The 26,593-nt window shown below is 49.4% G+C and overlaps 1 protein-coding gene across 1 annotated transcript in view; it reads right to left on the reverse strand.

The window, feature by feature from the left end:
• The window catches only part of LOC149336792 (sodium-coupled monocarboxylate transporter 1-like), a 44,645-nt gene extending 18,647 nt beyond the window's left edge, over positions 1-25,998 (reverse strand). Inside the window, exons 1-12 of the mRNA XM_089554235.1 lie at positions 25,964-25,998; positions 25,474-25,492; positions 23,363-23,428; positions 23,207-23,258; positions 19,051-19,118; positions 17,917-18,068; positions 14,104-14,244; positions 5,502-5,631; positions 4,676-4,764; positions 3,750-3,859; positions 3,607-3,674; positions 1,049-1,135 (exon numbers count right to left, since the gene is read on the reverse strand). Of these exons, the coding sequence (XP_089410361.1) occupies positions 1,049-1,135; positions 3,607-3,674; positions 3,750-3,859; positions 4,676-4,764; positions 5,502-5,631; positions 14,104-14,244; positions 17,917-18,068; positions 19,051-19,118; positions 23,207-23,258; positions 23,363-23,428; positions 25,474-25,492; positions 25,964-25,998 (1,017 nt within the window). The remainder of the gene's footprint in view (positions 1-1,048; positions 1,136-3,606; positions 3,675-3,749; positions 3,860-4,675; positions 4,765-5,501; positions 5,632-14,103; positions 14,245-17,916; positions 18,069-19,050; positions 19,119-23,206; positions 23,259-23,362; positions 23,429-25,473; positions 25,493-25,963) is intronic.
• Positions 25,999-26,593: the final 595 nt, after the last annotated feature.

Here is a 26,593-nt window from a genome sequence, read left to right on the forward strand (position 1 = left end):
GCCTTGAAGAAATGTGCGGGCAGATTATGCCTTTAAGGGCAGTCACACTGTGGAAACAGTAGGCCAACCCCTCCGACAAAACAGTGTTTTCGTCGGGTTGGCGATCCTGTCACACCGCGTCAACACGAACAGTGGGTAAACGTGTCGCTGTCTCCCGCCAGCATGTGTTGGCCACATGTGCGCCACTTGTTCAGAAGCTCTCTGTCACACCAGAAAAACTACCTCAATCGCGTTCACCGGTGCTGCTCTGCTCTTGCTCGCGCACTCTCATCCGTGCGTGTGCACAGCCGCGGAAACTAGACACCTTGCGCTGCCGTAGCTGCTGGCGCTTTCGCAGACTATCAGACGAACTATGACCGCGCGCGGCAAGGCGTTTTCGAAAACTTGATGCGAAAGAATTGAACACGGGTGTTTTGTGTAAGGGAACCAACAGATAATGATGTATTCAAATATAGAACGAACCAAGGATGCGTAAGCCAGTAACTTAGTAGTAGGGGATGCAGACGGGATGGATCGTATCAAGCAGAAAAGCGCAGGAAGAGCTTCACTTGCTATGTAAGAGACCTGCTTGCTCCACTTTAAGCCAGAAGACAGTACAACACCAAGGTGTTTATATTTATCCACCGATTTTAATTCTGTCTGATCAATTTTATGAGAGAAGTTCTTGGGTTTTTTTCTCCCTCGTAACCAGCACGGTTGGTGGTAACTAACTCCTCTCTCTTGGTCACTGCTGACACGTGAATATCATCCATTTCTACCGACGCACCAATGGGAGTGCTGGGTCTTCCACTGTGCCTACTGTGGTAAAAAGGTTAGATTTAGTTCGGCACATTTTCGGAACCTTTCGGAAGTGCAAGTATGTTCCGCAGGAACATCGCAGTCACTACGCTTCGGATATTTTCCAGGATTTTTTTTTTATTATTTACGTACTTTCCATAGCATAGTGCGACGAAAAATGACGAGGGGGTTTGCGGCGGTCCTCTGAAAACGTTTCTCTGAGTGGAGCTATTTTCGTTTCGTCCCTTCCGCACATCACCCGTAGACTTACCTTGGTGTTGATGAACGGCACAGTGAGGCCCAGTACAAGAATCCCCACAAATGGGCCGGTGATGGCAGCATTAACGGCCATGAACATCTGCGACAGGGCGACAGAGCGACGCAAACGCTGTTAAATATTTAGGTTTTTACGGCGAAAATATACAGGTCGGTTAGAAACATTGCATTGCAAGGCTTGAAAAGGAGTTTTCACTAAGCAATGCCACATACAGCCGTCTTCCCTTTCGCGTTATAGAAGTACATCCCCTACGGCAAGGTTAGCAACGGCTGCGCGCAGCTCTAGAAAAGTTATAGCCACTGAATGAAAGGTTTTAATTACTTGTGAAGCTGATATCTACACACCTCAAAGGCAGACGTGGCGCCCAGTTCTGAATGGCGCAAAGTTCAAAAGCAGGGGCGAAGTTGAAGATGTCTGATTGGAGATATCTGGTTGGCGGAGTTGGAGATATCGGCCAAGGTGAACAACTTGGCTATTTAATGTGTAAATAAATCGCAAGCACAGACAGTTGAATAATAGATTTTCAGTGCACAGTTGTGCAGAAATTATACTACCCAACTGAATTCACCCGCCGCGGTGGCTCAGTGGTTAAGGTGCTCGGCTACTGAGCCGGAGTACCCGAGCTCGAACCCGACCGCGGCGGCAGCGCTTCGATGGAGGCGAAACGCAAAAGGCATCCGTGGTTTGTGCGATGTCAGTGCACGTTAAAGATCCCCAGGTGGTCGAAATTATTCCGGAGCCCTCCACTACGGCACCTCTTCCTTCGTTTATTCTCTCACTCCCTCCTTTATCCCTTTCCTTACGGGACGGTTTATTTATTTATTAGTACCTCAAAGGCCCACTAGGAGCATTACATGAGGGGTGGGCATAAATATCATTGAAAACAATCAGTGAGGAATGACTTGAAGTATTCCAGGCCAGGATGGATGAAAGCGTCAGCGGGTAGGTCGTTCCAATCTCTTGCGGTCTGGGCGAAGAATCATTTTAGGTGCGCAGAAGTAGATGCTCGAGGTGTATGAACAGCTTTCGGATGACTGGTGCGAAGTGAAACGCGGTATGCAGGGGTGATAACGGATTGACTGAAATGCGAATGATGAAACTTCTGGAAAAGGCAGAGTCTGGCTTTTTTTCGACGGGATTCAAGGCTGGGGTGGTTAGCTTTTGTATTCAATGCTGTTACGCTCGTATGATATAAGTAATCAGAATATACGAATCTTATCGTGCGGCTCTGGACGGACTCAACCGGTGTCCACCGAGATATGTGAGATAGATACTGCGCCATTTCCTTCCTCGAAAAACCAATTTAAATTTAAATTTTAACTGAGTTCAGAAATACTCTACGTTTAGTAGTTTCTAGCAAGAGCTTTTCCGAGTCAATGTCTTTGGGGTGGCCCTCTCTTGAAGAGTGCAGTTAGCTTCAAGCGCGAACGTTAATGTACGTCATGTTGTGCCCATGGCACCTTTATAGGGTGATCCAAATAAAAGGCAGCATCCTATTACGAAACCACAAACCAGCGGGCAGTGAAATAAAAGTGGGGCCCACTGTAAAATTACGCATCCGTATGGCCACTTTCAGAGACTGGGCGGAGGTGAAAAATTTTCACCACTTTCTTTTATTGTCAGGACAGTGAATAATCAGCTCACTGCCTTACTAAGAAGTGCAGCTCGGGCAGAAGTAAACGGAGTACGGTACCGGCTAGCGAACTGCCTCATCGCGCGACCTGGCTGCACCGGCTAAAACGGATATGCGTAGCATGGTCACACGCTCCGATGATAGATAGCCTGGGACACAAGACGATTTGAGCATTCGCATTTTTAGTAGCCTGTGTGATTGAGCGCTCCTGTTGCTATATCGTAACCTCTAACGCATGTCAGACGGAGTGAGTAAAGAGATCGTTCATAATAGTACAGTGAGATGGTTCAAGAAGATCTATTAAAGCAATATAATACGGAGCGATATCGGCTGGAGGGCTTGCGAGCTTAAATAAAAAGTGGGTGGCACTTGGAGGTGACGCCAGGTACGATCTTCCATCTATTTAATAACGCCGCGACGGCAAAGGTCCTTGGACCATTGGTCCGAAATTGATGTCTGTAGGACAGTTCAGCTTCGCGTATGGAGGCCCAAAACACATAGAAAGTCGCGGTGGATATGTCCCAAGAAGGTGGCGGGAGTCAACTACCTTCAGTGGAGAGGAACGGTAAGTCCAACGTGTGGGATGTAGCGATAACTCTGCTGAAGGATTGCCTTGGTGTGGGCAACTTGTGAAATCATCCAGCTCAGGACCGCAAGTGATAATTACCACACTTAAGCACGCTACGTGTGCTTCTTTGTACCGAATGCTGCTAAATTAAGGTGCAATCACGTTCAGTGACTTTGCCTTTGGTTCCGGCTCTACTTTACTCCTATCGGGGAATTTCCTTGTTTAGGCGTCGATTTTTTAGCGGAATCGTGACTGCCTCTTCACAAATCTGGAGACCTGCATTCATTCGAGTCCTATGGGTTGTTACAACAGGGGGTGTAAAATAAGTGTAAAAAAAATTCATGCACTTACCGACATGACTGACCCGAGGTATGGAATCAGCACGCTGAGAGCCATCATCACGCCCCCAACTGCGAAGGCTGTTCATTAGAAGAATCTAGTGTTAATTAGCACTGTAAGCGTGGTTCTGCGTGAATTTGGTTGCAGCACATCACCTATCGTATTTATGGTGCTGTCCACGCGGTCGCCAGCAATCTTGAAGAATGGCGTCACGACGTCGAAGTACCACACGGCTGCCTGAGAGTTCACCATCGAAGATATGGTGCTGCACATCAAGTAAAAAAAAAATGGTATGAATAAGAGCTAACACGTGCAATGGTTCGGTTTTATGGGGTTTAACGTCCCAAAGCGGCTCAGGCTATAAGGGACACCGTAGTGGAAGGCTGCCAGTAATTTAGGTCACCTGGGGCTCTTTAACGTTCACTGATATCGCAGAGTACACAACGAGCTCTATCATTTTGCCTTCATCGAAACAGGGCCACCGCAGCCGGGATCGAACCCGCGTCTTTCGAGTCCGTAGCGGAGCCCCATAAACACTGAACCACAGCGGCGGCTAACAGGTGCAATAAGATTTCAGTTTTGAACAGGATCCTAATTTACTCGTGGCAAGTCTTCCAGGCTGCTTATTCAGCCCTACGGATTCAAGGTATAGGTGGTTTAACGACCTAAAGCGGCACAAAGGGTCCCACGGGTGCTATAGTGAATGAATTCAGAAAACCTGGAGTTCATTAATGTGTAGTGAGTTCGCACAGAGCACGGGCTCCTTACAGTTCGCCTCCATCCAAACGCAGGCGCCGCGAACGGTGCCACAGCAGCGCGTCCTTGGGGCGGACTCGCAGCCACTCAACCACAGCTGCGGGTCCAAGCGGCTCTGGAGGAAAACTAAAGCACTCGAAGCACTGGTGTGTTTGTTTGTTTGCGCCTGATCATGCTTGATGTGGCAGAGGTCACCGGAATAAAAGGAAGGCTGGGCACTGTTTTCTAACAAGGACATGGTTGGTCCGCTGGGGACGATGCATTTAAGCTTCAAAATTCGTGATTTTATATCTGAGAACGACAAAACGGTTCGCGCAATAATTACCTGACTGAAGCGCTCACAACACCGGCCAGCAAGGTGCCAGAAAGTCCAGGAAAGCCATGAATGTCTTGCACAACGTAGAAGGGCACGAGCTGTCACAAGGAGATTTAGGTACACGAGCAGATTTAGGTATATGCGTGATGAAGAAAAAGAGTGCGCGTGCGTGCAGTGAGCTAAGCGTGTGTCTCGTGTTCCCGACGGTTACATTGTCGTAGCAAGCCCCCAAGACAGTGGGATGGGCTTCGCCCACGCTCAGATTACCTACTCTTCGTCACTCTGCTCAGCAAGTCATCCACTGCTCATTAACATGGTCATAGCGACTTAAACTGGGCGTTTGTGAGAGTTTAAGTGCGTACTTTTCGATAGTGAAGGAAAGCGGTAGGGCAGCGTCCGTACGATGTTGTGCCCGTGGCTGTTCTGGCGCCCTGAGCTTATCAAGCCGCCACACATCCTTCTCCCGTAGACTTTATAGAACAGAACGCGCGAAAAGCTCTTGCTATGACTGACTAAGAAGCAAAATTTTCGATCATGGTAGTGTTCTCAATGTGCAGATTAATGCGCCCCTGGTTACCGCAGCCAGACTACTTTTACCCTAGACGTTAAGAAGACACTACAAAGCTGCGCCAAATTTTAGGCATTTTAATACAATTACATCACTATGTAGATTTCACGTGTCATTAAGTGGCACAACAAACGTAAAAAATATGAGCTAGGAACATATGCTAAGGTATGACTTCTCTGTCCGTGCTTACGCCAGAGAAAAGGAGGACCATTTTATTTCGGACACTTACACCAGAGGCATACCATGTTCCTTAAAACTTAAACTCACCTGGTCGAGTCTCTGAATTGACCCAGCGAGAAGCGGATCGCAGCCTCGGTACCTGGAAGTGAGGGCTGCGCCCGCACCAACCGTGAGGACATAGAGCACGCAGGTCAAGAGTGCGCCTATCGTGACGGTCCTGCAAGCCCCGCGTTGCGTCCGTATACATTAGAGAGAAACACTAATTTAGTGGGAGCCTATTGCCTTAGTTACAAAGGTAATACCACTCCGGTAACATGACGTTTCCTGTGGTGATTGTGATTTTTATGGCGCAAGGCATCTGTGTCCAGAGAGCCCCATGGCACAAGGCATTTTTCTTTCCCTCAAGGTGGGGTCAACGACCAATTTCCCAAGAACTTAACCTTAAAGAAGCCGAACACCATACCAGTGAAAAGCTTGTAATCATTGTATCACCTGTGGGTCAAATTGGCACTGGGGATCGAACCCAGCACTTCCCGCATTTCAAGGCGGATGCTCATGCCGCCATGTCACCACTGTGTTTCGACGTCTGCTGTAGCTGGGTGCCAAAAGCGATAAACGCCTCTTTTCAAGCTAGTCACCAAGGTGTCACGTTAAGTGCTTCTTCCTCTGCTTAGTGATCTTTGCGACAAACTTGTGGAACTACTAGTCCGCCCTAGTTTGATTAAGCGATTATTGGCAATAGCAAGTAGTAGCTTCTTCCAATACAAGTCTATGAGTACTCACGAAGGTGGACTGTGTCACCCACACTTCGCGCACTTTTACGTGGGAAGGTCCCAGACACCCTTAGAGCGTGTAGGGGTAGCGGTCTCGGACTCGAAGGAGATACCCTCGACTCAGCGTGGCAAGCTCAGCGGTGACCAGCTACCAAGTGACAAGAGGTTTTTGGGCGTTCGGTGCCCAGCTTTCGCTGGTCGCAAGCCAGAGAATGGGTCGGAGCCAAAGGTTCACAAACAAAACAAAGTTTATACAGCAAAGAGATGATACAGAGGATTTCACAATCACTAGTACAAACACATACAAAGTGATTAACCAAACAATGCAACTCCTGCAAAGTTAAACACGAGAGACAATGCAATGCAAAGGCAATATTGCACCTAAAGTGCACTAACACACGAGAGAGAGGTAAACAAACAAAACACAGTTTGTTCACCGGGCACTGCGGCACTCCGACGACCAGAGGTCCACGACGATGCCGTCCTTCAGACTGGCGAACGTTGCCTCGTTGGTCCGATGCTGGCCGAGTGGTGTTTTCCCCGGGAGCCGAACGGGCGCGCTTCTCGGAAGCTTAAACGGCGGTCCGGACTGACTCATAGCTGTCAGCGTCCTTCTTTTATAGGCTCGCTCTCACGTCTGTTTGTTCTAGGCGCCAAAGTAGGCGCACACATACACTCAGCATCGGCAGTGCTGTCTCCCTTTCCTCTTCTCACCGGCCGCGCGTCCCCATTGGTCAGAGGTCGGGGGTCGCATCTCGAAGTTTCGAGCGTATTCTGGCGTGGCGCCATCGTGGCGGCGTCGCCGACGTCCGAGTGCAGAGGAGGGGGACATGTCTTAGCGCACGCAAGGCTTCCCCCTCTTCCCCCGGTTAACAGTCGAAACGACTCGCACGTTCTAGAGAAATCGGCGTGGATGACTCATTCCTTCGGCGCACGCCGTGGCGGTGAGCTGTGGTGGAGGGGAGAGAGAGGCGCACGCTCAGCGGGGGCTTTCCCTCTCTCCTGTTGGGCTCGCGCCGGCGAGACGCCGTGCGCGCGGCGGTTTTATGCGAAGCATATTGTCACGTTGTAGTGACGGCAGTCCAGTGGTCAGGAAGACACCAGCCAGTCTTGGAAAGGAAGCTCTTTATTTGGGCTGACTTGCGCCCGCAAAATAACTGAATCACTCGGCGGCGGCGTAAGCAACAAACGTGCTCGTCGGTCGTCGAACTACGAATGCCCGCTGCTCCCGGCATCGTTCAATTTAAAGCCGGCAAGGAAACTTCGAGATAACAGGTCGAGATCATCTAGAGTAATCTAGAAACAAGTAGATGCAGCTGTTCATGGCTGTGAACAATCGAGATTAGTCCGGTCGCTTCTCGCGTCACGAACAAAAGTGATAACAACCCTTTCCTGCAGCCTTGACAGTGAACGAACAAACACTACAATGATACGTGACATTACCCCCTTCCAAAGAAGCGTCGCCTCGACGCTTAAAAAATTAAAAATAAATACGGACAATGTAAACATCGACTCCATTAGCGTTCATAGTAAGGTTTAAGGCGTACGATATGTACGACTTCCGGGCGTGTGCGTCGTCGTTGAGATGCTGTAGTGCCGTCTGGGATGACTTCATAGTCGAGGTCACCGATGCAACGGAGAACCCTGTACGGGCCAAAGTAGCGTCGAAGCAACTTTTCACTCAATCCACGGCGGCGAATTGGCGTCCATATCCAAACACGATCACCTGGCTTGTAATTCGTGTCTCGTCGGCGCAGATTGTAGCGTCGGGCGTCGGCGTGCTGCTGGTCTTTAATTCGAAGCCGCGCAAGTCTTCGGGCTTCCTCGGCGCGATCAAGGTAGGCGGCGACGTCGTGGTTGTCTTCGTCTGAAACGTGCGGGAGCATTGCGTCGAGTGTTGTCGTGGGCTTCCTGCCGTAGACAAGCTGGAATGGGGTAAACCTGGTAGTCTCCTGGACGGCAGTGTTATAAGCAAAGATCACATACGGCAGAATAGTGTCCCATGTCATGTGTTCGGCGTCGATGTACATGGAGAGCATGTCTGCGATAGTCTTGTTGAGACGCTCTGTGAGTCCGTTGGTTTGCGGATGATAGGCAGTTGTCCTCCGATGACTTGTCTGGCTGTAGTTTAAAATGGCTTGCGTCAGCTCCGCTGTAAACGCTGTTCCTCTGTCTGTGATGAGCACTTCCGGGGCGCCGTGTCGCAGGAGAATTTGTTCGACAAAAAAATTTTGCGACTTCTGTTGCGGTACCACTAGGCAGCGCTTTTGCTTCGGCGTAGCGGGTCATGTAGTCGGTGGCCACGATGATCCACTTGTTTCCTGACGATGAAGTCGGAAAGGGGCCGAGGAGGTCCATCCCGATTTGCTGGAAGGGTTTACTTGGCGGTGGTATGGGGTTCAGGAGTCCGGCTGGTCTAGTCGGAGGCGTTTTGCGTCGCTGACACTCACGGCACGTTTTCACGTAATGGGAAACGTCGGTAGCTAGCCGCGGCCAATAGTACTTCTCCTGGATGCGGTGCAACGTGCGAGCAATCCCGAGATGCCCTGCAGTCGGCTCATCATGACTTGCCTGCATAATTTCTTGCCTGAGAGTTTTGGGCACGACAAGAAGATGCACTGTCCTGTTGGGCGCGAAGTTCTTCTTCAGAAGGACATTATTGTGAAGGACGAAGGACGACAGTTGGCGCTTGAACCCCCGGGGAGGCGATGTGGTCTTGCCTTTCAAATAATCAACTATGCTTTGCAACTCAGGATCCGAGCGCTGCTGCTGCGCGAAACTGCTGGCGCTTACCGGTCCTAAGAAAGCGTCGTCGTCTTCCTCTTCCGGCGCTGCGTCTACGGGGGCTCGCGATAGGCAGTCTGCATCGGAATGCTTGCGGCCAGATTTGTAGACTATAGTTATGTCGAATTCTTGAAGACGCAGGCTCCAACGAGCAAGGCGGCCGGAGGGATCTTTCAAATTGGCCAACCAGCACAGAGCATGGTGATCGCTCGCAACCTTAAATGGTCGTCCGTACAGGTAGGGGCGAAATTTCGACGTGGCCCAAATAATGGCGAGACATTCTTTCTCTGTCGTCGAATAGTTGGCTTCGGCTCTCGACAGTGAACGGCTAGCGTACGCGATAACTGTCTCCTGTCTGCCATTTTTCTGAACGAGGACCGCTCCTAAGCCCACACTGCTTGCATCGGTATGAACTTCGGTTTCGGCGTTTTCATCAAAGTGCCCGAGCACAGGAGGGGACTGTAAGCGGCGCTTCAATTCGTTGAAAGCTTCCTCTTGCGGCCTTTCCCATTTAAAAGGCACGTCTGCCTTGGTAAGTTGGGTCAAAGGTTCAGCGATGCGCGAAAAGTTCTTGACGAATCGCCGGTAATAAGCGCACAATCCAAAGAATCTGCGTATAGCCTTTTTGTCATTAGGCTGTGGAAACTCTGCGATCGCAGCCGTCTTCTTGGGGTCTGGGCGAACTCCATCCTTGCTTACGACGTGACCAAGAAACAGCAGCTCTTCGTAGGCAAAGTGGCACTTCTCCGGTTTCAGTGTCAGGCCTGAAGACTTGATCGTTTCCAGCACTATCCGAAGCCTTCTGAGGTGGTCTTCAAAGCTTGAGGAGAAGACAACAACATCATCTAAGTAGACTAGGCAAATCTGCCACTTCAAGCCTGCGAGCACCGTATCCATTACTCGCTGGAACGTCGCTGGGGCAGAGCAGAGGCCGAATGGCATCACCTTGAACTCGAAGAGTCCGTCTGGCGTGATGAACGCAGTCTTCTCGCGATCTCTTTCGTCGACTTCAATTTGCCAGTAGCCGCTCTTCAGGTCCATCGATGAGAAGTACTGAGCGTTGCACAGCCGGTCCAGTGTATCGTCGATGCGGGGGAGGGGGTAGACATCCTTCTTCGTAATGTTGTTCAGGCGGCGGTAATCAACGCAAAAGCGAAGGGTGCCGTCTTTCTTTTTCACTAGGACGACCGGTGCTGCCCAGGGGCTCCTCGATGGCTGGATGACGTCGTCACGAAGCATTTCCTCAACTTGCTTGCGGATAGCTTGGCGTTCTAGCGGCGATACGCGGTAGGGGCTCTGTCGCAGTGGTCGTGCGTGTTCGTCTGTGACAATGCGGTGCTTGGCAAGCCGGGTTCGTCGCACATTCGATGCTGATGAGAAGCAATCGGTGTACCTTTGAAGAAGACTGCGTACTTGGTCTTGTCTGCTCCGGGGTAATGCCGGGTTGATGTCGACCGTCGGTTGATGGCCTTGTTCAGATAGTTCTGCGGGTTGGTCGGGTAGGGCAAATACGTCTCTGATGTCTGCCAGCTCGTCGAGGAAAGCGATCGTCGTACCTTTGTTTAGATGGCGGTATTCTTCGGTGAAGTTGGTTAGCAACACCTGGGCTTGGCCATTTCGGATTTCGGCGACTCCCCTCGCGACGCCCAATCCTCGATCCAGGAGTAACTGGGTGTTCCCCTCGATAACGCCTTCGGCATTTTCGATGTCTCCAGTACCTATGCCGACGAGAACACTTGATCGGGGCGGCACGCTCAATGCTTCATCGAGGACGTTTAAGGCAACGTGATGAGTCGCGCTCGTCGCAGCAGGTATGGCTTTTTCCGTGGAAAGCTTGATCGACTTAGATCGAAGGTCGATGATCGCCCGATGTTCGTTCAGGAAGTCCATTCCCAAAATCACGTCTCTCGAGCATTGCTGTAGGATCAGGAAGGTTGTCGCATAGGTTCTCCCATTTACAGTAACTCTTGCGGTGCAGCGTCCTGACGGCGTAATCAGGTTGCCACCTGCGGTGCGGATCAGCGGGCCAGCCCAGGTTGTTGTTACCTTCCTGAGTCGGACAGCGAGTGGGCCACTCATGACAGAGTAGTCAGCTCCCGTGTCCACCAAGGCAGTAACCGCGTGACCGTCGACCGTAACTTCAAGGTCACTTGTTCGCGTTCTGGTATTGTACGTTGTCTTCGGTGTCCGATCTCGGCTTCGTCGAGTAGTGAGGCTGCGGTGGGCGTACTACGACGTTACTTCACTTGGCAGCGGTAAAAGCTTCAAGTCTGGCCGCGTCGTCGTCGGTGTTGTCGTCGTCGGTGTTGTCGTCGTCGGTGTTGTCGTCGTAGTTGAGGCATGGTCTTGAGTACTCGTCGATGGAGGATCTTTGTCATTGCGCTTAGAAGCAACCTCACCTCCAGAGGCTGCTTTATTTAGTTTAACCTTCGGGGGCTGGGGGAGCGTCCACGCACGGCATAACCTCGGCTAGGAGAAACAAAGCGCGGGGACGATGGCGACGGGGAACGTGACAGGCGGCTCGGCGATGAGTATTCTTCCCGACGCAAAAACTCCTCGATTTCGGCTGGTCGCTGGCCGGGTCGGGGTCGTGGAGCGTCGTAAGAGAACCCTCGGATGCCCAGTCTTCTGTATGGGCAGTGCCGGAGGACGTGACCGGCTTCGCCACAGTGGAAGCATAGTGGGCGGCGCTGGTCGGGAGTTCTCCACTCGTCGCATTTCCTCGGCTGCGCGCGTCGCTCGTAGAACGGGCGGGTTGGGGCGGGTGGGCGGCGGTCCAACGCAGCTGGCTGAGGGCGATAGGGGCTTGGGTCCCGTCGTCGAGGTGCAGGACGGCGCACAGCTGCGGCGTAAGTCATGGCTGGGGGCTGCGGAGGCTGCGTGGGTGTCGGCGTCACACCCAAGGCCTGTTGAACTTCGACCCGGATTACGTCAGTAAGTGATGTAACCTGCGGCTGCGTTCCATTTGGCAGCAATCGTCGGAGCTCTTCTCGTACAACTTGGCGTATAACCTCCCGCAGGTTATCGTTGTTAGCGGCGTCCAGGCAGTTTGCTGAAAATACGCGCTGCTGGCGCTCATATTGGCGGGCTCGGGCGTCAAGAGTTTTTTCCATCGTGGAGGCCTCTTCTATGAATTCCGCCACGGTTTTCGGTGGGTTCCGTACGAGGCCGGCAAAGAGTTGTTCTTTAACTCCTCGCATAAGCAGCTTGACCTTTTCTTCTTCCTTCATGTTCGAGTCGGCACGCCGGAAGAGACGCTTCATCTCCTCAGTGTACACTGCAACGGTCTCGTTTGGGTGTTGTATGCAAGACTGTAGCAGCTGCTGGGCTCTCTCCTTTCGCACGACGTTCGTGAAGGTCTTTAGAAGCTGCTCCTTGAAGGTTTCCCAGTTCGTGAGGTTAGCTTCCTCATTCTCAAACCAGACTTTTACTGGTCCCTCCAAGGCGAAGAACACGTACCTTAGTTTTGTGGCATCGTCCCAGTTGTTGAAGATAGCCACACGGTCGAACTGCTCTAGCCATTCTTCGGGGTCGGCGCCAGGCGAAGCGTCGAAGGTTGGTGGCACCCGGGGCTGCTGAAGAATGATTGGAGTCATCGCCTGGGGCAAGCTCATGGTAGACGTTGCTGCTGGCTTTCGCTTCCGGGTAGGGTCCGGCAGAATCCCGAACTCAGGTTCGTCCCCTTGCAGGCGTCGGCTTGCGCGGTGGACTGGACTCAGGTCCTGCGGTAGATGACTCAAAGGGCTGGCGTCACGACTTGTAGGGGGTGTCCGGAACATGGGAGGCTACCCCGCACCTCCACCAGATGTCACGTTGTAGTGACGGCAGTCCAGTGGTCAGGAAGACACCAGCCAGTCTTGGAAAGGAAGCTCTTTATTTGGGCTGACTTGCGCCGGCAAAATAACTGAATCACTCGGCGGCGGCGTAAGCAACAAACGTGCTCGTCGGTCGTCGAACTACGAATGCCCGCTGCTCGCGGCATCGTTCAATTTAAAGCCGGCAAGCAAACTTCGAGATAACAGGTCGAGATCATCTAGAGTAATCTAGGAACAAGTAGATGCAGCTGTTCATGGCTGTGAACAATCGAGATTAGTCCGGTCGCTTCTCGCGTCACGAACAAAAGTGATAACAACCCTTTCCTGCAGCCTTGACAGTGAACGAACAAACACTACAATGATACGTGACAATATTACTAGAGGTACACTACAGCCCTTCGCCGTGGTTACGCGCCGTGCACACCACATGACACATGACGTCACGACAGAGGAAGATGAGGGTCCACCTCGCGCCGTCGCTGTGGTTGCACGCCGTGCAGACCACGTGGTACAGTGACGACACACCACGTGACATACCACGTGACACATGACGTCACGACAGATCGCCGTCACGCGCTGGGAGACGGAGAACGATGCCATCGCCCAGACACCGGAATGTCCTCGAGCGGCATTCCCGCGCATTTCGAATGCGCGCGTTCACACTCGGTGTAGGTGAAACACTCGCTCCACCGGGCAGGCGGACGCGGCTTCCGTGGCAATCCAGGCGCCCACCCAACGCGCGTCTCGGGGTTAGTCGGCGTTCCGCTGTAGCCATGCCGTTGTCTTCCCCCACGACGAAGGCTTCTAGTGGTTGTATTAAAATGATCAAGTATTCAACCAAGGAAAGCCATGTATTAACAAGCCTAGCCATCAATACGCTTCGCATCTGACCAGGGTTAACCAAGTTAAGCCTCAGCCATTTTTTTTTCTTTGTTTGTTTCTAAAATGCGCCGAATTTTGTGACAGACTGGCACTGTAAATGGTTTTGGAGATTGTATAGCTTCCTAACCCTAAAAAAATAAGGTTCACGGCCTGTGCCGTTCGCACACTACACCATCATGTACGCAGGTACGTGAATTTTATTCCTTGACCAGAATTAAGACACTTGGCAACGTTTGTGGCCTTCATCGCCACTTTACTAAGCAGCTGTATTTGCAATGTGAGAGTGAAGCACTGGCAACAAGCTCTTTGACTGAATTCGTGGCAGTCTAGCTACCCCATCAACTGGGACTAAGACCTAGAGCGCATAGGCGTTCAGAGCTAGCGTAGAAAAGAGCACTAACTACATCAACGAATGGTACAAAAAAACGCGCTCACCATTTCGCCTGTCTAAGGGTCTTGGAAGCAAGGTACCTCTGGGCAGTGCCCTGGTCCAGGCATATGCGGTTGAAGAAAGTCGGCGATGACGCTATCAAAACTGCCCAGACGGTTTCGTCCTTCGTAAGGTCAAAAGCTGTGCTGAAATGTGCGAAACGAGCAATGTGGCACTTCTTTCAAAGCTGAAATCGAGCATCAAAAGGGGAGGTTTTGTGACATCAACGCGAAAAGCGCGGCTTCACTTTTTAGTATCAGAGCGAGCGTGGTAAGAGCAAAAGATTAGTACGACTACTCGAACGCGTTCATGAAGATTTCGCATTCACGACGACTTAGCCTCTTGTGTATGCACTGCATAGCGAACTTGTGAAGGCAGGCAGATCGTAGCGCTTAAAGAAAAGGAGAAAATGGGATTCCTTAGGCATGTGGAACCTCTAAAACTTCAAATTTCAAGCGCCTTGGAGTGAACTGAACATAGCATTAGATTTTATGAGCAGCACAACTCGCAGTAATGGCAGCACAACCCGTATGCACTGTTGCTGCCCCAAGTAAGACACGGCTAATCCTTAAGCCTCTTTTTGGAAAGCGTCTCTGCTTGAGCGAACGTTTCCACTCTGTTACTTCAGGCGTAGTGCATATGTCAAGCCAGCTGAAAATATGGACTGGAAAGCTACTGACAGAATAACTATGCACGAACACAAAACGAAGGCACGCCTACTAATCACCGAGAAATTTTGAATCTTAGGGTCGAGTTTACAGTCGCCTGCGGCAAACCACTGCCGCACTACTGCATACATAGCGCAAAAAATACGCTAATATTTGTTGTGTACAGCTCTTGACGAGTGAAGGGAAGTTTTTTCCTAGAATACAAAAATGCAAGTAACGAAGGAGGGTTCTTGTATAGGTTCTTAGCGCCCCATGAGCCTGACTTGCGTTAAGAGATGAGAGTGGAGAAGAAAGGAGTGAAAAAACCATTCGTTATCTTGCAGACGTCGGAAACACACACGCGCTTCTGAGTATTCTCACATCTTGCGTAAATTCACCATTAGCCCCCCTCCCCCCGCTACTAAAAAAAAGAGCTTTTCTTCCGTCGCTTGAAATGCAGAGAGGCCGCTCCGCTAAAGCCCAGTAACGTTATACGTTTTTAGGCACGAGTTCAATTCCATTCTATTGCTCCTCCTTCACTCCATTCAACCACTTGCACTTGTGTATGGTGTAGCGAATGTGCCCTTCTGTTCTTACTTCACTCTGTCTAACACACTATCTCTAGGCACCAGCCTCTTCGTTCTATATTGAAGGACCTCCGTAACAAAGTAACAATTTGCATACAAAAGCGAAAAGTGTAACGCGTCACTGCTGCCGAAGCTTCTCCCCACCGGTCACCGGTAAAAGTCTCTGCACTTTATTGTGGCTATGTTATTTTTGTTTCTCCTCATAAGCCTGTTCTGCCCAGCTATCACCTCTAAATTTACTTAACCTACCCCATCTAACGCAGACAGCCACTTATACAGCTGTACATAATAGACCTCTTGCATTGCCCAGGGGGCGCTGCGAAAATGGTGCTAAAGAGCGCCCTCTACCCTCGGCTGGGTAGTACCGGGCTCTGGCGTCTGCTTCGGAAAGCACGTTGGCAGCTAGTATGGACCCGCGACTTTCGCTTGTGCTCTGCCATGGCCTACAGCGAATATCGGGCGCCGAAGATTTTTTCAGGGCTGGCACGCGTGTACTCTGTTGAAGAAATAATCGGCGAAGTTTCAGCGCGGAGTCATTCGCAAGCGAAGACAGTCGCGTACGAAGTCGAACTTCAGATAAGGTCTGCATGCTTCAAGATTTAAGCGCACCAACGCGATGAAATACTTGCATATGAATTCGCAGCAGCGCTAAACAGACATGTATACGGGACTGCTCGAGCGCACGACGGTACACGCGGCGCCAGCAGCGGTCTTTCAGCATGCCACGAAACGGTGGGCCTCCTGCAGTCTTTGTTCACTGCATCTCGCTAAACTGCCTGCTTTGTAGTAGCCGCCATCTGTTCCTTCAGCAAATGCTAACATGATGCAGTGCATATATGAGCTCGCCGCCGAATAACGCTGCAGCGCGAGCTCGTGCGCTGCGCGCTTGATGTCGTTTTCTTGATGTAGCCTTTCATCCTTAAAACGACATCGCTCGAACACGTCCGCTGATATCAGTGATGCCGCGCTGCCACATACCTGCCGGTTTGAGGTCGACAATGTGCACATTTCACTCTCGACGTTGGGCTGCTCGTAGTGCGCAGCGAATTCGCACCTAATCAACCCGCCCATTTGTGGTCATTTGCACGCACCTGACCACCTCACCACGTTTCACCGGTCGAATTGTCAATTGTCTCAGTGGCCGGGTCTCTAGTCGTGAACCACCAGCCATGCCTGCTGATATGCCGATTTGCCTTAATAGTGATTATCTGAAGTGAGATGTTGATATGACATATGAATTATACCATGCATTTTTTTGTGCTCTTTGATGTGTTGTGCATTCCCTTGATATGATCTCTGAATTATGCTGTTTGTTTCTCACCTTTTCCTGCTTGCTCTGTTGCGCATTCCCTACTGTTTGGTGATTGTCATGGTACACTTTTTTTTTGCTGCTTTGCTGCTTGCTTGGTCCAACTGCCTACTAGACAAGTTGTGTTGTAGAATGCATAAATTCTCATTCTACGCCTGCATATGCGGCTGCTCGCTAAATATACATTTTTTGAGAGAGGTAAGCGCCAGAAGAAGACGAACACAAGGAGGATGAGCCCGGCTGTAGACCGCGGGGAAGATTGTAGGTATACATATGAGGGATGACTGGCATTGTTTTTCTCGTTACCCACAAAGTGGCGACTGCATATCCTAGTGTTCGGCACTGCATCCCACGGTATGCCGTCCGGACTGCATGTGCAAAAAGAACGAATTTCAACAACGCGGATAACCTAAAAAACATCAAGGCAGGCGAAGCAGCCAGCACAACGCGAAGGTTCGCTTACTTAGTGCGTCGAACTGCAGCTATCCAGCGCGCCCGCCGCTCCGCTTCGTGAGACCTTGAAGGGAAACGGTGCGTTTGATACTGGGATTCAGGCCTTCTTGCTCGTGGCAGCCCACGACGCAGCAGTAACGATGGTGATGTTTTTTCGAGACTGAGCGAGGTCTCTAGGGGGGAACGGCGTCGCAGATTCCTTCTGCTGCCTGCATTTCGTCCTAAGGCACACGGAGCGTCGGTTTTCTAAAAACTAAGCCACGGCCAGGCTGCGGCGTGGTTGGTCACAAGTGACGAGCCTATTCGCACTCACAACAGTGCAGAAAAATGTGCGAATCGACGCAAAACGCAGGCTAGAAAGCTGCGCCGTCACAGCCAGGGCTGACTACTACCCAACCTGGTACTACCCAGCCAGCTTTTCCTTGCTGCCACCAGGCGCCGCCACGTTACCGCAAACTCCAGCGCAAGAGGCCTATAAACGGCAAAGTATACAGAGCGCACTTTTACAGGCACATTTGCTGGTTATTGTTATAGACGTGAGCTATAGCTGTGCGGACAGTATAAGTGGTAACTTGAAGTGTGGATGCGAAAATATGTGAAACGCTCTGCGCAGGTTTAGAAATCATTCCTGCATTGAAACCTAATGTTCTGCTCAAGGTTCTTAAGCACGTTGCACACCGGCCACCCAGGAGCTCAAAGTCGATAAACTTAAATTAGAAAGCTTCTCGCAGCAGCTGAATGTTTGCAACATCGAGGTAACTCCAGTCAAGGGCACGATGCGTAAGATAGTCGCCAGCGATAGGGGGCGCTCGCTGCACTTACTTGAGGAAGTACTTGTGTGGGTCCAGTTCGCTGAGTGGCCGTGCTCTGGTCTCTCCCGAGTCGTAGGCGACTTTGGCCATTATCAAGACAGGCACGCAGAGCGTGAGGAGCCCCTGGAGGCAGTCAGCCCACACGACGCTGCGGAGGCCGCCCTCCATTTTGAAAGAAACAAGAGCATATCACATGAGGTCTTTCAACGCACTACTCCAGACGGTCATTGATCCCCTAAGTGTTGCACAGCACGTTTTGATTCACTTCTTCTTGGGCTAGCTGGTGGAATAAAACCGTGAATGCATGACAGCGGGACATGACAAACACAGCAAGCAGTGAAACGCGAAGAATATGTGTGTAGAGTGTGTGCTTTTGCAGGAAATGCTCTCTATGAACTTTTCTCTGGGGCAATAGAGCGTGCTCACCGTGAAGGTGTAAATAACAAAACATTTCGGCATTACCTTAGGCCCTAATGATGACCCATTAGTGCAGTCATCTCTCACCGTAATCATCATCAGCGAAACTATGCTCAGTGCAGGATGAAGACGTCTCCCGAATACCCGCTATTAATCCTCTCCTAAGCCATCTGCGCTGACCTTATCCTCTCAAAGTTCCTAACCTAATCCTCCCACTTGCTTTTCTACTGGTCCCTGTTACGCTCGCCTTCTCTTGGAAACCAGCCCGTCGCCCTTAACGAGCATCAGTTATCTCGCGTTCACATCGCGTGCCCTGCCCAAGCCCATTTCTTCCTCTTGAGTTCGGCTAGGATGCCGTTAACTTGTGTTTCTCTTCTCGCCCATTCTGCTTTTTTTTCTCTTCTTTTGTTCTTTCTTTGGTTCTTAGCGATAGGAATAATGCAAATAAAAAATAATGCGTTAAGTACGCTATGAAAAAGTAGGGTGAAAAATCCCACCGTCGCTGATATGGCAGTCGTGCGTAGACTGCATAAATTGACATGAAGTATAGTCAAAAGCATGAAATAACCGAAAAATATTTGTATCCCTGCTGGACGCTAAAAGAAGGTGGCTCTTTAACGCTATTCATTTTTTCACCTGTGGAAGGCTTGGAACGCCAGATAAGTCCCCGACGACGTAATCAGCACCGATGCACAATTCTTTCCCTCTTTATTCTTCTCGTACTCACCATGGCTGTGTATGCTGTTGCTGTTAACCCAATCACGACGGAGCACCAGATCGCCGAAACGTTGAAGACTAGAACGGTAAAACAAGAAGACCTCGAACAGATGCCGCTTGCTTTCTGTTTTTCGTTAGAAGGCCCGTTTGCTCATTTGCATGGAAAACCAAGTTTTCATATTTACTTCTTCCCAAAAACTCCAACGCTGGGGTTTGGGGCGGCCGGCTATCCCTCATTGTTTTTCTGTTTTATGCAGTTTACTTAAAAGGAGCTGTTCGTAAGCAGCACCACATGTCATTTCGACGTCTCCCCGGGTTCGCTTCACGCCTATAATTGTATGGGCTACACTTGTCCGCGCGCGCGCTGACCGCGTGAATACAAAACTGGAGCAGCCCCTGGCAGTAAATTTCTTCATTTAATTCACAAGTTTTTTTTAGTTTTTCGTTTTTAGGAAAGGAAATTACGTTATCTTGGTGGGCGACCGAACCACATAGAATAGACTACCCGACGCAGTGGGAGCACTTGCTGGCCACTCAGGACGAGGAAGGGCAACGATTTCTCGTACGCCGAGCCACGATGGCAGCAGTCATGTGCGGCATCCTGGACCAAGGATCGACCACGGCGCCCAGTGACCCGTAAGGGTCAAGAAAACTAAATTTATCAACAAAAAAGTTTTCTCCCTCCATCCATCCAACCGAACCACATCGTAAGGGAAGGGTAAAAGAGGGAGTGAAAGATGAAAGAGAGACAGAGGTGCCACAGTGGAGGTCTCCGGAATAATTTCGACCACCTGGGGATCTTTAACGCGCACTGACATCGCATAGGACACGTGCACCTTTTGTCTTTCTCTTCCATCGAAACGTGGCCAATGCGGTCGGGTTCCAACCCGGGTATTCCGGCTCCTTAGACGAGCGCCTTAACCACTGAGCCACCGTGGCGGGTACAACTTTTTTTCAGGAGCACAGTTCCGTAGTGTTGGGTGACATAGCGGTGCATGTGACCGAATACTGGAGAACCGTGCCCTTGAAGTACAATGAAATAATAAAATTAAAAATACCCATGTCGCATCGGCCACAATACTGAAGAGAGTATTCGTGTTTAATTCTTCGTCTATCGTCCAGATCATTGTACTCTATGTACGCAACACCGTATTGCGTAAAACAAAAAGCCACTCCAGCTGGTTCAAGCTTCTCTCTTATTAGTTTTTTTTTTTCTATCAAGCAATTCAAATGACTGAATGTTGCATCATTCCCTGGAACATTATAGAATGACAGCTCTGTTCGAAATGATGGGTGACAGTTTATAAAGAACGCTGTCTTCCCCGTGTTTTCATATATAGGTGAACGTGTACACAGTGTAACGACTCCTCAATATGAGTCGCACTTAGGGCGTTTGAAACAGACCACTCTATCACGAAGCGTGCTGCCAGTGTATGGGCATTTATTTTTAACAGTGGAGGGAGGCGGGAGTGGAGGAGACGTTTCAGGCCTAATTAATGGAAGCCGCGTATTCCCTGATGAAACGGAGAAAAAAAGTGGAGCGAGGCATGACGCTTGGCAGGGCAGAAATAGATTGATTTGCATTTTGTACTCAGGGTTGTCACTTCATCCTTCGAGGGCTTGGAGCCTTCATTTTAGCGATATGCGTTGAGTCGGCAGATGGGAAACATTTGCATAGTTGAACAACGCTGTCCAGGAAGAGGAGTTGTGTGTATGGTATTTGTGCTGTGTAACGAACCATGTTTCGTGCATTTCGATGTCTACGGCGTTTCTATGTGCTTATCTGAGCCAGTTAGAGTGCACTACTCATGAAGCAGTTTCCCAATGAATTCCAAAAAAGAGCCTTAGTGCTTATTTCACATAAACAAAACAACAGCCCGGGACAACGTTCCACTGAAAATACAGCCTCTAAATCAATGCCTTCACATTGCATGCCCTGCCCAAGCTAATTTCTTTCTAGTAGAAATCAAGAGGGAGAAATGGGCTTCGGCAGGGCATGCAATGCGAAGGCAAGATAACCGCTGGTCCTCAAGGGTAACGGAGTAGATTCCAAGAGACTGAAAGCGTAGCAAGGGGGGGGGGGGCGGGGGGTGAGTTAGGCGGATTAGATCAAGAACGTGGATAGGGCGGCAGCTACTGGCAAAAGACAGGATTAATTGGAGAGACATGGAAGAGGCCTTTGCCCTGCATGGGCGTAGTCAGGTTGATGATGATGAAACTAATCACCCTTCTCAATCGGGCTAATTCAGACTAGAGACAGTACAACGCAGAGCAGCGACACTGATCTTGTCAAATTTTGCCCTCAAGAATTCAGGCGCAGAAATACTCAATTCACAGCAGGTATAACACCATCTGCCGGGCTAGTTGGTTGCGATTCGTATGTATCAGCAGGGCGAACAGATCAGCGCGAACACTTCCTGTGTTGTGTTCGCGCTGCTGATACATATGGACAGCAGGTAACTTCTTCAGTAGGTCGCCTTAACTCAGATATGCTTAAACTTCTTTCTTCATTATCCAGGGGCTTTATTATTATTCACTCAACAAATTACTGATTTTTACGAGTATCAATGCATTTACGAAGAAGGCATGATTATAATTACCAAGCTCTACATTTGGACCCTACCACACGCGCACACTCATTTTTTTTACCTACAGCTAAGCCCTAATGAAATTCCTTAGCAGCTGGTGTTGCGGAATTAGACAGGGTGTCAATGTTTCTGGACAACATTAACGAGAATCTGTAAACTGCATTCTGTGAGTGGTTATGGTCCTCGGCGGTTGACCTGAAAGACATGGGTTCGACCCCGGTCGCGCCGGCCGAATTTCGATGGAGGCGAAATGCTAGGGGCCCGTGTACTGTGCGATGTCAGTGCCCATTAAAGAACCCCAGGTGGTCGAATAATCCGGAGCCCCCCGTCCTGCATAGTATAAGTTGGTTTGGCCGTAAAACCGAAAAATGCATTTGTATACGTCGTAACATTGTACACGTTTGTCGTTTTTTTTTTCTCTTTTTCTTAAAGCCTTTGCTTCTTGTTCTGACAAATTCGATTAATGTTGTCCGACGTACATCCTGTAAGAGCCTTTACCGGCCAACGTTATTAGAAATAAACGACGAAATAAAAGCGCTGGCCTAAATCGCTAGAACAGGCATGCGCCAACATCAGTGACGGCTGTCATCCGCTAGAATAGAGCAATTCAGGCAGCCTCACGGCCTAGTCTTTGTTGTAAGGATGAGAAATGAAGGACCAGGCAGTGGTGTAGATAAATGTCGCTACTTCTTCGGACGTTTTCGAGAAAAGAACTGTTAGACCACAACTTAATGGAATGTGAGAACTTCTCTCTACTCACTTGACCATCCTTCCCAGCTTGTTCCTGGCGGAGAAAAGCAGTTTTACGCCAGCTTTGCTCCCGATCTTCATCAGATTGAGCGACACTTTGTGTACATGTGTAATACATGCGATGTTTTTTTCTTGCTGACTTATCAGCGTTGGCGCACACACTGTAAGAAAATCTGACGCAAAACTGCTTTTCTCCGCCAGGAAGAAACTGGGAGGGATGTGCAAGCCAGTAAATAAAAAAAAGGAACAAAGCTTGCGAAAAAATGCACTGGTAGAAGTTTGTCAGTTGTTCCTGTGGTGTAATATATCAGATTCTTTTGTCGTGTGACCGATTCTATATCGGTGACACAGGCCGTTGTATCGATATGTGTCTACGCGAGCATGCGAAAGATATAAAAAATCAGTCGGGTAAAAATAACATGATCATACATGGTGCGGACTGCAAAGACTGAGAAGCATTCATTATCAAGACCATTATCCTCGCAAAACATAAAGATCAGGCGTCACGGCTTATCTGCGAAGCATTCAACATACTTAACTACAGTAACAAGTGTGTCAGCCAGCCGACGACGGCATTGATTCTACAGCACCTTGCCTATCTAAGCCAATGACAACACTGATAGTACCTGATTGCAGACTTTCCCCGATGTGTTTGACCCTTTGTGTTTTGCTTGCCATGTTTCCTCTATATCGCTGCAATCCCTGTGGCGCAAGTGTAGCTAGTCAGCGCATGTGTTTGTGTTCTCTTCCGTTCTGTCTGTTAGCGCTTTTCACTCCTTTTGACGAACAATGACAAATACCGAACAAATAAAAGTAACGCCAGCTTACCCGTGGACACGGCCACCGATGATGCGTAAATGGCTATTGCTCCCACCATTTGCTGAGAAACGAAGAAATTTTTTTTTCATCCTTTGCAAGGCATGGACACAAATTGGAAAGGAACTAGTGTCCTTGCCGCATGCTTAAAAATTCTTGCGCACTAACCGACAACAGAATATAAGTGATAGCAGTTGTGACGGAGATAGCTGTGTTGTAGCGCATCCTGACGTACTGCGTGAACAACCAAACAAATATACACTAAGATCGCAACACATTGCTGAATATGTTGTTTGCAATAGCAAGTTTATATTATTGACGACCCAAGTTGTAAACGATGTACGCAGATTTAAACCTGGAAGGTTGTATTCAACTGCAAAGTTCCCGGAGAAATTGCCTGCAGAAATTTTAACATGAACGGTTGTCATTATGTGCACAAGAGCCCGGTGGTTACATCTGCCACGTTCGCGACTGCAGCGATGGTCAAGTAAAACTCTGGTTTGGGCGAGTTGGTTCATGTTGAATGAAAAAACTGGTAATAAGATTCTGTAGTGCTCAGCGATACTTAGTTACCAGTGTTCGGATGAATTGCTGTTTGATATGTACAACATTAATGCATTTGTTGATACGGCTTGGTTGTGGTACAAAAGGCAGGCTTGGTGCAATGAACCCCAGTTGCAAGTTGGCGTCAGTCCTGTCTTTTGTGTGCCTTCTGTGTCCCCGTTTCTTGCGCCATTACCGGTTTTTTCACCCAGCGATGGGGGAATAAAGTTCAGTGAGGCAATTATCCTTTACTGAATGGAATACAGGCCTTAAGAAACATGACAATGTAAAAAAACAGCATCACAAAATGAAGGACATAACCGGAGTTATAGACCCTTTTATGCCTAAAGCTTGATTGAGCTTTCGTGCGTTATGTACTGTGACGCGCATGCGTAGTAGATGTCTGTATAAAATCTGCCAATGAGAATGCTGCTGGCAGAGCGCCGTGGAAATATGAGTATATATGCTCCCAGAGAGTCAAATGTGAAAAGGTCTATAGAAAGGGCGTCATTTTTGATATGCGCTTGGCTTGCTCACTACTTTGGTCACAGGTGTGCCGTTCCATGTATGCAAGCCCCAACATTTGCACGGCGCAGTGCAAGACATTCGCTTCCAACAAATTCAATTGTCTTACTTTTTATCCAGATTATCAGAGTGGCCCATTTTTTATCATTGAACGTCAGCAAAGTACGTCTAGAAAAGTTCGTTATGACCAAAAATGTGTCCTCATGAATGGCCGCAACTACTATTAACAAAAACGTCTTGTGACTGCGTCACATACTGTTGCTGCTATGAAAGCATGCGCATTCCACTTTGCACACACTGCGCACTGCGCAAGAAACAGTTCGCAAATTACCTAGTTCAAAATCAGATTCATTTACTATTGCGAGTTAAGAAGACAAGGTGGCGCGCAATGTGTACACAAAAAAATGACAAATGACATGCCAGATATTTCCAGTTAAACAGACCAGGCTAACCTCTTGCGGTCGTGCTAGGCTTAATGCACCGATAAGTTTACCAATTCAGGTCCAGAGGTATCAGAAAAGATGTCGTACCTCATATTACGCGTCCTCATATTTTGAGGTCCGCATCAAGAACGGACTGATGTGCCTGAAAGTTCTCACACAGTACTGATTTTTATTGCCATAGAGGTTTCTGGCTGTTCGGGTGAAGTAGCAAAACATATTTAAGGTTTAGCCCCGGGGAGCAGTCAGCCTTGAAGCTGCATGATGGGAAATGTGCCGCTCTTCCGAAGAGAAAAGCGAGAAAGGAGAAACCAGCACTCAAGTTCATGTTCGTTCTTTCTCGCTTCCAGAAGAATACAAAACTGACACTTTTCTGGCACTCCTCGATGTTCGTGACATGATCAGCGCAGCTGAGATTTCTTTGGCATTTATATCAACATTGTAGCGTAAATAAGATATAATGCGCTGCAATTGGTTTGGAACAAAGTACGATCCGTTGTAACTTGCTAGGGGGAAACTACGGCACGAAAGTGATACCAGCAGACGGCGAAAGTGCGTGCACCATCAATTGAGGTTCTTTATTAGCGAAAGAAATGGTGGTTCTTAATACTGCGATGCTATTAAGGCGGCTCTTATTGGGAAAACAGTGGATAAACAACCACAAATGGCTGAGGTTTAAAAGACGGAAAGTACAATGACGGCTTAGAGTCACTTTAAGGATACTTAGTATAGCATCCTTTGCAATGACCTAAAGCCGGCCATTCTACTTACCCGTTCCCTGTTCCACAGCCTGCAGACGGGGAAGTTTAAAACATGTAGTGAGGTCTTATAAGTACTAGGACGGATACGTGTCCTACAAGTTTGGCGGAGGTCGCAAGCGGTCGACGAATTGCATCATGTCGCACTCTGGCTGCTGTTGTATGAATTACAAATAGAGGACACACGGTAAATCCGGCCGGCCCATGCAATACTCTTCATATTCGCTTCCTAGACGACCCAGGTAAAGCCGCATTTTTCATAGTAGTCTTCGACGTGGGCTTTTGACACGCACGAAAGGAATATAACATTGCCGTGCATTTTGCCTGAATAGTCGGCTTGCCATGCTCCCGGCCTGAGCCAGTTCCCACTCTATGTACAAAATAATTGGTTATTTGGAAATGAAAGAAGCAGTATGTGTCTCAAGCTAGATGGCCGCCTGAACCATGCCCTTGAGGTATGGATGAAAAAGAGGGTGAAAAAAAACGGAGAGAGAAAGACCCACCATAATGGCGGCCTCAGGATTAATTTTGACCACATTGTAGTTGTGGTAGCAGAAAACGATTCTTCACAGAAAACGGGCTAGAGATGCAGCGGGAGGGGTTGCTCGTGCCCTCAGACTGGGACTCCGTTGGCTGAAGTCTCTGCCGGAGCTCTCTGAACCAACGGCCGTTGTGTCGCGAGGTCAGAGCTATACATGGCAGCCTTCAAATCCGGCAACATTGGCATCGCTGTAGAGGGCATGGCTTAATTGTCTTGGCAGGCTGACACCATGCGATAAAGGTCGGTGTTTGACCGCAAAACTTGCATTGAGCTGAGAAATATTCGGATACAATAGCGCGTAGTCTAGTTGGGCTGTTGTAGGACAGGGTTTGTAAGTGTTAGAAAGGACGGTGGTGCTAGTCGCACAGGGCATTACCCCCTTACCTTGAGACCAGTGGGTGCCGAATGCGCCGAACCTCCCCGCACGACGACCTCGGAGGGATTATATGCCCCTTCTGGGAAAGGGGTCTGGACGATCGCGGTGGGGACGGGAGATGGAGTTGTCAGGCGGTCAGTGTGGGTCAGTCAGTGTGTGGTAGGAGTGTGTGCTGTGGTGTGGACTTGCCGTGGTCGATGATGGAGTGTGCCGCCT

Source organism: Amblyomma mixtum, chromosome 7 (assembly GCF_055824585.1).
Source record: "Amblyomma mixtum isolate Tamu chromosome 7, ASM5582458v1, whole genome shotgun sequence".
Lineage (NCBI taxonomy): Eukaryota > Metazoa > Arthropoda > Arachnida > Ixodida > Ixodidae > Amblyomma > Amblyomma mixtum.